General features: G+C 36.5%; 2 protein-coding genes and 1 non-coding gene across 4 annotated transcripts in view; all 3 read left to right on the forward strand.

Annotated features, from left to right (window-relative positions):
- Window positions 1–1318: 1318 nt before the first annotated feature.
- Window positions 1319–10483, forward strand: LOC111795321 (PH, RCC1 and FYVE domains-containing protein 1-like). Of its 2 annotated transcripts, XM_023677664.2 has the most exons (10): window positions 1319–1455; window positions 1573–1941; window positions 2918–3004; window positions 3545–3634; window positions 4410–4490; window positions 4610–4804; window positions 4882–7008; window positions 7909–8055; window positions 8885–9267; window positions 9929–10483. In XM_023677664.2, the coding sequence occupies exons 2-10, from the start codon at window positions 1873–1875 to the stop codon at window positions 10059–10061; spliced, it is 3312 nt and encodes a 1103-aa protein (XP_023533432.2). In that variant the 5' UTR covers window positions 1319–1455; window positions 1573–1872; the 3' UTR covers window positions 10062–10483. The 2 variants fall into 2 exon arrangements, with proteins under 2 accessions (XP_023533432.2, XP_086980185.1); XM_087124059.1 differs by lacking the exon at window positions 4410–4490 and having other exon boundaries at window positions 1320–1941.
- A 767-nt stretch (window positions 10484–11250) lies between these two features.
- On the forward strand, window positions 11251–11322 carry TRNAE-UUC (transfer RNA glutamic acid (anticodon UUC)). The gene has a single exon. It is a non-coding gene; the product is annotated as a tRNA-Lys (tRNA).
- Window positions 11323–11658: 336 nt separating this feature from the next.
- The window catches only part of LOC111795635 (subtilisin-like protease SBT4.3), a 2883-nt gene continuing 896 nt past the window's right edge, over window positions 11659–13645 (forward strand). Inside the window, exons 1-2 of the mRNA XM_023678172.2 lie at window positions 11659–12730; window positions 13280–13645. The exon at window positions 13280–13645 is cut by the window's right edge and continues 896 nt beyond it. Coding sequence (XP_023533940.2) covers window positions 11678–12730; window positions 13280–13645 — 1419 coding nt within the window. The 5' untranslated portion in view covers window positions 11659–11677. The remainder of the gene's footprint in view (window positions 12731–13279) is intronic.

A 13645-nucleotide genomic window follows, 5' to 3' on the forward strand; every position in this document is an offset into this window, starting at 1 on the left:
CCACGGTGGATCGCAGTGTCTTCTTTTACAAATCATAAATCCATACTTCGCCTAAAAAAATCTAATTATTTATCAAATGTATTTTTAAAATTTGGAGATTAAATATTAAAAAACCTATTAATTTTTCTTCTATAAATTAAATAATAGAATAGAGTCAATTAGTAAAAATGGAGGGACACGTGTGAAGGTCCAACCGACCGGTAATGGGAGAAATGGAAAGCCTAGTAAGTGTCCCTATCATTTTGACAAAATATGGTGGCCATTCTCACTTTTATATTAATTTCTTTTTCTTCATTATTATTTTCTTTCCAAATTTTATTCTATTTTATTCTTCTAATAAATTAAATTATAGTGTCCAAAAAACAAAATAAATATATAGATTTTAGGTTTAAATTTTCCCTTAGTAATATTTATAAATATATAGATTTATTCCCTTAAGGAGAAATTCAATTTAATTTGGCACGTTTATATAACTTTTATTTATTTATTTTTTATTTATTAAAGTTTCTCAAACTTTATGAGCTTACAACTCAGTCATTATTGCTAATTTGTTTCGAATAAAATCTAATCATAATTAGGAGTTAAATAATGTTAAAATTATGATATAAACTAACTTTTTTTTAATTATTTGAATCTTAAAACACTTTTTGAAAATGATGTTTTCAATAAAAATTACATTTTTTAAAAAAATGTATTTTAAATATAATTTCATTTAGTGGTACGATGATTCTATTACATAAAATATTTATTTTATTTTTATTATAAAATTGGTTTCTTAAAAAATAAGTTTTTAAATTAATCCAACTTTTTAAGCATTTCTTTTATTAAAACTTTTTTAAAATTTGTCAATAAGTTAGACTAAAAAATTTTTAAAAGTATTAATTTTTCAAAAACATTTATTAAAAATTCGATTTTGTTAAAAAAAAAAAAAGAGTTTTAATATGCATCCATAGTGATTAAAATAATATTTTATATAGAGTTTGAGAACAAATACTCGATTTTTTTTAATAAAAAAAAAGGATAATCACTTTCTTTAAATGATATTTTTTTTAAAAAAATAATTTTTAATAACTTTATAATTTACATTTTCTTATGAAATTAAAATTAATCATAAATTATGAAAATTAAATTGAGGCCGAATAAATTTTATAATTTAATATTAAAAAGAATAAAAATATAAATATTATATCTTTCATGGAAATTTGCAAATATAAATATTATATTATGAAAATGAAATTTTTATTTATTTATATTATTTTTCGGATTATTATTTTTTTTAAAATATTTTCTTTTTACAATTCATTCTATTCGTTTGCTCTACACTCTCAGTCGTTCTCTCTCCTCGACTTTCTAGTCTCTCTCCCTCTCTCTCTTTCGCTTTCTCTCTCTTCCTGCAACTCCGAATCAGATCATAGTTCCTAGTTTTCTTTCACTTTCATGCACTTTCATGGTCAGGTACTTCTTCTCTTACAGTAAGAGGAATAACTGGAACTTTTGCGAATCTGTGGAGTTTTCATCTGTTTTCGGCCATTTCGATTCTTTAACCTAGCTGTTATATTCTCTCCTGTCAAGTCGTTGAAGCGTATTGCTGCGTAATCCAATTCAGCGGAGTCAATCAGGAATTTGCAGCTGCAGTGCTTCAGAGTCAGTGCAGTTTCAGAGCGGTGGCTGGATGAATCGGATGGGAACTGTGTTGTTGAGTTGAGATGGATGATTTTATTGTTGAAGATTGGAATTGGTCGTTGAATATGAGTTTTTGTTCGAGAGTGAGCGGCTTCTCGGAATAACTGGTCAATGGAAACGCTTGGTTTTGAAAATGGGTGAGCTAAAGTTAATTCTTCAGATTTGAGGGTTCAAGAGGAAGAAAGCTTGATGTCGAGGATGGATAGGATGGCTTCAGATCTCAATAGGAATGGCCCGGTGGAAAGGGATATCGAACAGGTGCTCTCATCCACTTTCTTTTGCACTCTTTCTGCTATTTTTGTTTTATATCCTCGTACTACTCATACGTATGTTGTCCTGATTTGCGCATTTATTGCTACGTTTTTCTCAAATCAGTGTAACAAGCGTATAAATGTAGTGGAATTTTTGTCAGTGTTGTTTTGCACTGCCGTCTAATCTCGTTTTCTGTGCCAACAAGTGCTGTTCTAACTATGATGCAGTCATCAGAAATTGAATTGGAATAATTTTTTTATGAATTTCTGGAGGCAAGGTTGATTTGCATACCAGGATACGAGGAGTAAATTAGTTAGTTGAAGGTAGTTGTGTTCTGGAGAGCTGGTCTTTCAGGTTCTAATGAGGCAATTTAGCGTCGGTAAAAGTTAACACCATTGGAGGATTTCATATGGTCTGTTGATGTTCGATTTCAATAATTGTTTAGAGAAACCGAAGGATGCATCTTACACCCGTTGTTGTTGATCTAGAATCAACTAGGCTACCTTCTTGTGTAATGACAATGGTTGAAGATGAATCTAGCAGAACCATCACGTCCCTTCTCAACACTGATGCCCTGGATCTATATTTTAATTTTCACGAGCAATCATTGGAAATCATTGGAAAGAATGGAGATGTGCTCTTCTTACCTGTGTTTGTTCATTTATTGATCCAAATAGTTGAGTGGATTCCAAAGGCTAGTCGTTGTAGCCAATAATGTCAATTGGGTGCAACGTGACTTTTGACTGTAAAGAGGAAGATGGAAATCATGATGAATAATATTCTTGGAGGATGTGTGAAGCTTAGCTCGTTTCAATGTAACTATCTGTATGTTCAGGAATAATCAATTAATTTATTTATGATCTTAGTTTTGATTTTTAACAATTGCAGCATGACTATACAATTTGTTGTCTGGAATCTTTGGCATCAACCATTTCCACATACATATAGTATGTAATACTTTTTGCTGTTTTATATATTTCAGTCTATTAATGCTTTAAAGAAGGGAGCTTATCTGCTAAAATATGGAAGGAGAGGAAAACCAAAATTCTGTCCTTTCCGGCTTTCCAATGTAAGTTTAGTTCTGTTTTGAAAAATTTGTTGCTGCATTTGTTCAGAAACACTTTTGTATCAGTCACTATTGTTGTACGCATAGTATTACATTCTCGATGGGATAAACTCAATTTTAACACCATGATGGTGCATGAACTTTGCTCGATCAGATCATGTTTATGAGAACATTGCATCTTACGTCTGAAAACATCTAGGCAATTGATTTAGCAAACATAGAGTCATTATCTGTGTATACGTATTTACTTGGAGGTTGATCATTGGATAATATATCATCATAAGCAAAGGGACAACATGACATTCTCCCCAAAATTTAACGAAACTGTATTGCAGTTGGGTCTGATAAGAAAAGTAGAGCAGATAATTTGACGTGTTTAAGATCCTAACATAATTGAGCCAATATCAAACTCTTGTCCTACGCTTTTCTTTTACTTTGGTTGTTGATGGAGCTCCATACCATGGTTCCTTCTCTTCTTGATCTTATTTGCATGGGTTAGTGTCATAAGAACTGAAAGTGGTTGGCGATGTTTTATGTTTTCAGGATGAGTCTGTTCTAATTTGGTATTCAGGGAAAGAGGAGAAACACCTTAAGCTAAGCCATATTTCTAGAATAATATCTGGGCAACGCACTGTAAGTACCATTTTCTAAAGCTTAGACTTCTTTAGTACATATGCTTATTCTCCCTTGCCTTTGTGGGCACATCTACATTGATTTGCATCATATTTGATAGTTACCAAGAAGCTGTCGTGATGTTAAGACTCTGAACTTTAATAATCACTAAAATTGTAGCTTTTTGTATACTGAAGAGTTACAATTGGAAAGGTAGCTGCTTACATTGTATATGAACTATTTATAAAGTTAAATATGTGATGGCTTTAGAAATTTTAAGCTGCTTGCACGTCATCTATGTTGTTAAGTCATTTGTGTTGGCCTATAACCAAGAAAAGTAGAGCACAATAGAAATTCTAAGGGGAAGATATTTGTTGTACATTTCCTTTCGAAGGTCCTATGAAAAAATTGCTTTCCTATTTCAGTCTTTGTATGGGTTCATTATACAGCGCCCTTGGAAGAAACACCTTGAGCACATAAGTTTAGTCTGTGTAGGGTTCTATTTTTCTGTTATTTTTCCTCCACACAAAAAAGGTAACAATTGTGTTTTGACATTTGCCTATATCTGATAGGTTTAAATCATTTGTCATTTTTTTAAAAATTATATATTTTACATTTAATGGAAAAGTTAGGCCTACCCTTTCTAAAGTTGATATCGAACATAAGTTTACACCGTACTTATATTTTAGGCTTATTTCCACCAAAACCATTAATGGAATCAGTGACTTCTTTACTTACGACCTTTTGATGTATGTATGCTATCTACTGATCAGAGCTGTTTCGTAAAACTTTCCAGCCAATATTTCAAAGATATCCACGTCCAGAGAAGGAATACCAGTCATTTTCTCTAATATATAATGACAGATCTTTAGATTTGGTATGTTATTATTTTGTTTACTATTATGTTTACATTCAGTTCAGTTGCCCCACCTTTATTTATCTTGGCTGCTTTTTTATTGTAAATCTAAATAATCGTTTTTTTTTCCTGCTCACTAGATTTGCAAGGATAAAGATGAAGCTGAGGTTTGGTTCAATGGTTTGAAAACATTAATTTCCCGTCGCCATCACCCTAAATGGAGAACAGAATCTAGGAGTGATGGAATGCAGTCTGAAGCAAGTAGTCCTCGAACTTACACCAGAAAGAGTTCTCCTCTTAATTCACCTTTTGGTAGTAATGATAGCTTGCAAAAGGTAATTTATTTCTTCCTTACCTCGTCTATTATGCAAAGTCTATTTAGATATGTAACTTCCTTTCCCTCAAAATTTAGGACAGTGATTTTCGACTTCACAGTCCATATGGAAGTCCTCCCAAAAATGGAATGGATAAGGCGTTACCTGACGTGATACTGTATGCTGTTCCTCCCAAGGGGTTCTTCCCTTCTGATTCTGCCAGTATATCCGTTAATTCTTTATCATCAGGTAGTTCAGACATGCATGGTCCAATGAAATCAATGGCAATTGATGCTGTTAGAGTTAGTTTATCAAGTGCTGTCAGCTCATCCAGCCAAGGCTCAGGTCATGATGACGGTGATGCCTTGGGGGATGTTTTTATTTGGGGTGAAGGAACTGGGGATGGTGTTCTTGGTGGTGGAAGTCATAAAGTTGGAGGTTGTTTCAATATCAAAATGGACTCTTTGCTGCCTAAAGCCCTGGTATCTGCTGTAGTTCTGGACATTCAGAACATTGCCTGTGGTGCACGCCATGCTGCCTTAGTGACCAAGCAGGGAGAAATTTTCACCTGGGGGGAGGAATCAGGTGGCAGGCTTGGGCATGGCGTTGATTATGATGTTTTGCAACCAAAGCTTGTAGATGCACTTGCTAATACAAATATTGAATTGGTATCTTGTGGTGAGTACCACACATGTGCTGTAACACTTTCCGGTGATTTGTACACATGGGGTGATGGAACTTACAACTTTGGTCTTCTTGGCCATGGGAATGAAGTAAGCCACTGGACCCCTAAAAAGATAAATGGACCATTGGCGGGCATACATGTCTCTTCAATCTCTTGTGGACCTTGGCACACTGCAGTTGTAACCTCTGCAGGGCAACTTTTTACCTTTGGTGATGGAACATTCGGTGTTTTAGGCCATGGAGATCGCAACAGTGTCTCAATGCCTAGAGAAGTGGAATCTCTCAAGGGTCTACGCACTGTGCGGGCTGCTTGTGGTGTTTGGCATACCGCTGCTGTAGTTGAAGTTATGGTTGGAAGCTCAAGTTCCAGCAATTGCTCTTCAGGGAAGCTATTCACGTGGGGAGATGGAGATAAGGGTCGACTAGGGCATGGCGACAAAGAGACTAAACTTGTTCCCACTTGCGTCGCAGCTCTTGTTGAACCTAACTTTTGTCGAGTTTCATGTGGGCACAGCCTGACTGTTGCCCTTACAACATCCGGCCATGTCTATACGATGGGAAGTCCCGTTTATGGCCAGTTAAAAAATTCTCATGCTGATGGGAAGGTTCCAGTTCGAGTTGAGGGAAAGCTTTCCAAAAGTTTTGTGGAAGAAATAGCTTGTGGTGCTTATCATGTTGCGGTTTTAACTTCAAGAACTGAAGTCTACACTTGGGGCAAGGGTGCAAATGGTCGTTTGGGTCATGGTGATACAGATGACAGAAATTCACCAACGTTAGTAGAAGCTTTAAGGGATAAGCAAGTTAAAAGCATTGCATGTGGTACAAATTTTACTGCGGCTATCTGCCTTCATAAATGGGTTTCTGGTGTTGATCAGTCTATGTGTTCAGGTTGCCACGTACCATTTAACTTCAAAAGGAAGCGGCACAACTGTTATAACTGTGGACTTGTTTTTTGTCATTCTTGCAGCAGTAAAAAATGTAGCAAGGCTTCTATGGCTCCAAATCCTAACAAACCTTATCGTGTATGTGATAACTGTTATAACAAACTACGGAAGACACTTGAAATTGATGCTTCTTCTCAGTCTTCAGTGAGCCGAAGAAGAAGTGTCAATCAAGGATCCATTGAATTTGTTGAGAAAGATGACAAACCAGAGTCTGTCAAGTCTCGTGCTCAACTTGCTCGGATTTCTTCCTTGGAATATGTGAAGCAAGGTGAAAGTCAGTCTTCCAAGAAAAACAAAAAATTTGAGTGTAATAGTAGCAGGGTGTCGCCTGTTCCAAATGGAGGATCCCAGTGGGGAGCTATTTCTAGACCATTTAATCCAGTTTTTGGGTCATCCAAAAAGTTCTTTTCAGCTTCAGTTCCTGGTTCTAGAATTGTCTCTAGAGCAACATCCCCAATATCAAGGCGAGCAAGTCCTCCTCGTTCAACAACACCTACCCCAACTCTTGGAGGTCTTACCTCACCAAAGATTCCAGTTGATGATGCTAAAAGGACAAACGATAATCTTAGCCAGGAGATTGTTAAGTTAAAAGCTCAGGTACACAGAGCATCTGCTTTTTCCTGAGCTTCTTGAATAGAGCTGATCATATGATTTCTCATGATTATTATTTTGGTGTTTCATTTAATGGTATATGAAAATTAACTGATCTTGAGAGACTAAATTAATATATAATTTTAGCAAAAGGTGTCTTGTGACGCACAAATTCTTCCATAGAGATGTAGCCATTTCAAAGCTCGAGAGAAGTAGTTGTATTAGTTTGATTCCTATGATATAATAGATGATGATGTAGAAGAATCAAGATGTCATTCCTTATGATAATTCTTTATGGTGGATTTACAAGCGATTTCATTGTCAATGTCCAATTAACCACGTTGGTTTCTACATCAGAAAAAACTATACGATATCAAGTAAATAATGCAGTATTCAGAGGCATACAAATATTACCTTATTTATTTAACTAATTACTTTCCCTTCAAATTGTTGCAGGAACCTTTTTTTTTCTTTCAAATATAACTAAATGAATTTATAAAAAAGTTTATGATTGCGAAGAAACCATAGCTTATGAAATTTCTTTGATTGTCTTGGTACTCTCTCAAGAGTTTTTGTAATTACCCTTTTCTTTTTTATTAATGCCGAATGGGATTCTTCCTCTGAAATTCCTTGGGGGTGCCTGGGTGGAAATATTGTCTTCCCTTTATTTTTCCTTAGTCTATCAATGGAAATCTGTCTCTTATCTAAAACAATTTATAGAAAAGTTGATTCTACAACCTTTTGATTAAGAAATGGAACTGTTGTACTAAACTTCTTCAAGGTCCTCAGTTTCAGTTTCAGACATGCTTTTACTACATCGTCCCTTTTTCTTTATTGTAAGGAAACCGAGTTTACTTAGCAGTCCTGAAAAGCATCAGGTCTTATCAATTATTTTTCTTTCCGCAGGTTGAAAATCTTACCCGTAAAGCTCAACTTCAAGAAGTTGAGTTGGAAAGAACGACCAAACAATTGAAAGAGGCACTTTCATTTGCTGCAGGAGAAGCGACAAAGTGCAATGCAGCAAAGGAAGTAATCAAGTCGCTTACTGCCCAAGTAAGTTGTATTCTTGTATGTGATAGTTTGCTACTTGTGGAGTTATATATGCATATCTGTTACTATTTCTGTTTCTTACCCAGCAAATAGGACATCTTGCACGTCATTTACTTGAGCTCCCTCATATTAGTTTGTATCGTAAGTGCCTTCATAAAAGTAGTAGTAATAGTAAATCACGAATCTTGACTACTTATTATGTCCTTTTTTTGTAACTGAACATTGGAATGCGGTCTTGGCTTCTATCTCTTCATTTAATATATCCATAAATATAACGTCCTCTTCATGTTCACAGAATTCGAAACTGGGGACTGTTATCTCACTTTGTAACTTGGATGGTGTAGAATTCCGAGTGATATTAGTAGTTTGGATGGAGGTGACCATAAGATAACGTGATTTGAACCCACAGCCTCTTGCACAAATCTCAAATTTAACTGATGAATTGAGCTTCTTTTACCACTAAGCCCTAACCTTTTGCCGTTAGGGTTTGTCTTGGCATTTTACCTTGGGCAAAGAGAAGTCTTCTTTGTACTCGCTAATTCAAAGAACTAAAACTATTAAGGAAAAGCTAATTTATTTATATCATTGATTATAAGCCCATACCGAGGATTGGAGAAATAAATTTGAAATCTTTTTGGCTGGCAATCTGATGGTAGCTTAAGTAGCCGCTATCCTGATTGAGATCCAAGTTATTGGATATTGTCTCTTACTTTCTGTTAGCACTCCTTTCAGGTGGCAGATAAAAGTTTCAACTTTTCTCAGCAGATAGATAAACGATACTGACTTATTTTTACTTAAAGGTGCAAACTTTTTTTTCCTGTGTTTGCAACAGTTGAAGGAAATGGCAGAAAGACTTCCAGTTGGAGCAGCTCGCAACATTAAATCTCCTTCTATTGCCTCCTTGGGCTCCAGTCCTCCCTTCAATGATGTGGTTACTCCATCGATTGATCGGTCTAATGGTCAAACTATGTCTCTAGAAGCCGATATTATAGATTCAAACAGTCCCTTGCTTTCTAGTGTGTCTTGCACTGCTAGTATCTGTAATTCAGACCACAGACAAGGCAATTCTGATTCAACAACTAGAAATGGTAGCAAGGCTAAAGAAAGTGATTCTCGTCATGATGCTGAATGGGTTGAGCAAGATGAGCCCGGTGTATATATCACGTTCACCTCTCTTCAGGGTGGTGCCAAAGATCTCAAGCGAGTGCGTTTCAGGTATTATTCTTCAACCTCGTTGACTTAATCCTTCGTAAAAAGTTGATTTGAAGCTAGTATTTTATAGACTCCGTTATCCAACTATAAAAAAGAAGGCACATGCATTTTGCTCCCATCTTTATTCTTTTGCACAACAGCTAATTTTTTTTCCTGGAGTTTGACTGGTTATAGGTTGTCTGGCTGGGTAATAACTTAGTAAAGTACAATGAGTGCATTCTAATAACTTAGTGAAGTACAAATTAATTGGCTGTGGTTGAGAGAAGGTTGTCTCTTGCGTATTTGAAGCAATCCGACCATCAAAGGATAGGCTACATTAAAATCAAGCACGATTACAATAATTCATCAATATGAAATTTCATGCATGGCATTAAAGAGGAAAAGTCGATGAAATTCATTGGCTATCGCTAGTAACCATCAGATTTGAACTTCAATGTTTTCCCGTCGTTATTGATGACCAGAAGTTTGTGAGATAAGAATAATATGGATCAAGCATTTATTCTTGTTGTTTAATGAAGTTGAATTTTGTAAAGCATGTTTGTGTGTAAACGATAAGTCACATGGTGGCCCATCACTCCAATCTCACACTACAAACAATAGCATCATTTGTGCATCATATTTAGATTGTGCAGAATTTATACAACACAACTATTTTTTGTTGCAGTCGGAAGCGATTCACAGAGAAGCAAGCAGAACAGTGGTGGGCAGAGAATCGAGCAAGGGTATATGATCAATACAACGTTCGTATGATCGATAAGTCGAGTGTGGGCGTCGGTAGCGAGGACTTGGCTCACTGACATGGAAATGGGTGAGTATAATCCAATTGATTGTAAATGAACAGAATGTTCACAGGCTCACACACCTTATATTACTGGTAACTGATAATATGTGATCAATTTGTTTGGTTTTTAAAATCCATCCCATAGGGATAGAGAAAGAAAAGGCAATACATGATATGATATTGAATTAGAGGGATAACTAGAGGGGTTTGTGTTTTAAGATGTTCCCCTGTTTTTCACCTTCATTTTCTTGTTTGTTTCTCTGCCCTACTTTCTATTTTTGGGTGGGCCCTCAATTTTTTCCCTATATATATGTGTGTATGTGGGGGATTTGAGTGTGAGAAATGTAAATTTTTAGCAACTCTGCTGGCTGGCTGGCTGTTCATATCAGCTGCAATGTAATCAGATAAGTGAATGCATTTGCATATTTTTGTTCTTAATATCTGTTTTAGAGCTTGGTTTATATATATAAAAAAAAAAAAAAATTAACAATTACAAGTTTTAAATAAGAAAATAATTATAAAAAAAAACTTTCAAAACAAGTAGAGGATCGATTATGCATTTGACCATTAATACAGTAGATTTTTCTTTATTTCTCTATTTTTATTGGTCGGGTCAAATTGATCCAAAGCCAGCCATCAAATCCAAACTTAATTATGAAATTATTGAAAAAGATTACTTGAATTTGATGGAGAGAGAGTGCAAAATATTGTGCAAGAATGTTTGTCCAAAAACTTCTAGAAGATTTGAATTACTTATAACGGTGGGTCAAGTTCTATTAATGAAATCGTTTGTAGTTAAGTTTTTGAGCAGTGAACAATGTTGGGGTTACAAACTCAAACACAGGTTGAAAGTTTTTGTCATTTGTTAAGGTTCATGTTATGAAATTACTGAAAAACCTTAACGTAAGTGTTGAGCCTCGAAGCTTGCCGTTTAAAATTTTGAATGAAAGAATACTTTTATTGTGATGGTAGCCAAAAGAGCAATTTCAACAAAAAATAAAAAAAAAAATATTTTTTTTTACACTAATTTGGAGTGATTAAAATTATTAGATTAAGAGTGATTGTGGTAATGATTAAACCACCAGTAAAATTTTTGTTACTTGCTTAATCAAATAATAACATATATTTTAATTTGATAATATTTTGTTTATATGAATTTATTATATAGTTTATAAAAAATAAATTTCAACGATTACAACCATAATTCCGTTGTCGTCCAGCGGTTAGGATATCTGGCTTTTACCCAGGAGACCCGGGTTCGATTCCCGGCAACGGAAATTTTTATTTCAGTATTATTTTGAAGCCTTGTCTTAACTGGGCCGATGAAAACCCAAATAGCCTTTTCTTTACTGGACCGATGAAAGCCCAAATTCTTAATATTAATTATTAAGAATAATGACGTAATATTTTGCAAATGAGTTGAAAATAAGGATGAATCAGGACAGGTTATGGTTAAAACAGGGGTTGTAATGAAGTCAAAAAAAAAAAAAAAAAAAAATCCTTGGTCGAATGTGTAATTATGGACAAAGATTCATTAATTTATAAACTTGGAAGCAAAAATTCATTATTTTTCGATTCATTTCCATGGCCGCTTAACCAATCCTTTCTGGAACATTAATCTCCCTACCATTCATGGCGGCGCCACTCTGTTTCCCTCACATTCTTCCCTTCGTTTTAAATTCAATCATCTCTGCACCGAAGCTCTTAAAAATGGCGGCCAACAATTTTCCCATATCGTTTTCCTTCATCGCCGCCCTTTTAGCCGCCATTTTCACCTCTGCAAATGGGTCGGAAAGAAAAGCTCATATTGTTTACATGGGCGCAATCCAAAACAGAGCAATGGCGGAATCGACCCACCATTTGAATCTTCTTCAATCGGTAATTGGAACCTCTTCCGTAACAGAAGATTCTTACATTCGTAGCTATGGAAGAAGCTTTAATGGATTTGTTGCGGAACTCACCGGAGGTGAAGCAGAGCAACTCGCCGCCATGGACGGCGTTGTCTCTGTTTTCGAAAGCAAGGAACTCAAAACCAAAACGACAAGATCATGGGACTTTCTGGGGTTCCAACAACCCAAACGAAATCTCGCCGGTGAACTTGACGTCATAATTGGGTCAATCGACTCTGGAATTTGGCCGGAATCGGAAAGCTTCAACGACGAGGGGATGGGCCCGCCACCGCAAAAATGGAGAGGGGAGTGTGCCGGGGGAGAGAATTTTACGTGCAATCATAAGGTGATTGGAGCTCGTTATTACTCCTCCTCATCGGCGAGGGACGACAAAGGCCATGGCACTCACACTGCCTCCACGGCGATCGGAAAATCAGTGACAACGGACGGATTTTATGGGATCGCCGGCGGAGTTGCGAGAGGAGCCGTTCCTTCTTCAAGACTTGCAGTTTATAGTGCGTGCAGTCCGAGTTGCACAGATGTCGAAATTTTGGCGGCGTTTGACGACGCCATTGCCGACGGTGTCGATATTATCACCATTTCACTTGGCGGCTTCGATTTGTCTGATTTAAGAGTCGACTGCATTGCCATTGGGGCTTATCACGCCATGGTTAAAGGAATCCTGACCGTCCAGTCCGCCGGAAATGATGGGCCGGTGGTCGGATCGGTGGAAAGTGTAGCTCCCTGGCTGTTTTCAGTCGCAGCCACCACCACGGATAGATCCATCGTAGACGAGGTTTGCTCACTCATACCATACCAAATTTTTTTTCTTTAAAAGTCGACAATATCATACCTTTGTAAGAGTCGTGATTCCTAACATAGTATCAAGGTCACACTGTTAACTTAACCATGTCAATAAAATCAAAAGTTGCTAGTCTCACGGGTAGCCAAAAGTGGCTCAAGTGTGGAACAAAGAGTATACTTTGTCCAGGACGTTAAAGAAAGGAGTCGAGCCTTGATTAAAGAGAGGTGGTTTCAGGGCTACATAGACCTCAGGAGAGGCTCTATGTTGTACTTTATACGAGGAGAAGATTGTTGCTAACCTCGAAAACATAGTCAAAAGTGACTCAAGTGTTAAATAAAGGGTATATTTTGTTCGAGGGCTCCAGAGAAAGGAGTCGAGTATTTATTAAAGAGAGGCGGTTTAAGGGTTACATAGACCTCGGGAGAGGTTCTATAATGTACGTTATTCGAGGAGAGAATTGTTGGAGAGAGAGTTTCACGTCGATTAATTAAGGTGATAAGTAGGGATTACTAACATTGTTTTGTTTATATTCTGAACCAGATTGTTCTTGGTAATGGAAAGACAGTGAGTGGCTATTCAATCAACCCCTTCACTCCAAACAAGGATGTTCCATTGATTTATGGAACAAACGCTTCCAAAAGCTGTTCATTTCAAAACCCGGAAGTTTGCAGTTGTCTAGATCCAAAATTGGTGAAAGGGAAGATCGTTCAGTGTAAGAGCTTCGCCGGAATTTTCAAAGCCGTCGATGCCGGAGCAGCCGGCGCCATTGTTCTCAACGACAAAGCCGACAATGTTTCGTTCATTGTTCCCCTCCCTGCAATCGCTTTGAACTTAACAGCTTACGAACAAGTAGCAAATTACGCAATCTCTGAACCAAATCCCCATGTCCGAATCCTCCAAAGTGTC

This window comes from Cucurbita pepo, chromosome 5 (genome assembly GCF_057944985.1).
Source record: "Cucurbita pepo subsp. pepo isolate OVF chromosome 5, ASM5794498v1, whole genome shotgun sequence".
NCBI lineage: Eukaryota > Viridiplantae > Streptophyta > Magnoliopsida > Cucurbitales > Cucurbitaceae > Cucurbita > Cucurbita pepo.

Excerpts from the sequence above, each read along its gene's own strand:
- LOC111795321 (XM_023677664.2), top strand. The coding sequence starts at position 1,873 with ATGTCGAGGATGGATAGGATGGCTTCAGATCTCAATAGGAATGGCCCG. Across the intron at positions 1,942-2,917 it reads TGGAAAGGGATATCGAACAG|TCTATTAATGCTTTAAAGAA; the intron begins GTGCTCTCATCC and ends TATATATTTCAG. Across the intron at positions 3,635-4,409 it reads TAATATCTGGGCAACGCACT|CCAATATTTCAAAGATATCC; the intron begins GTAAGTACCATT and ends AAAACTTTCCAG.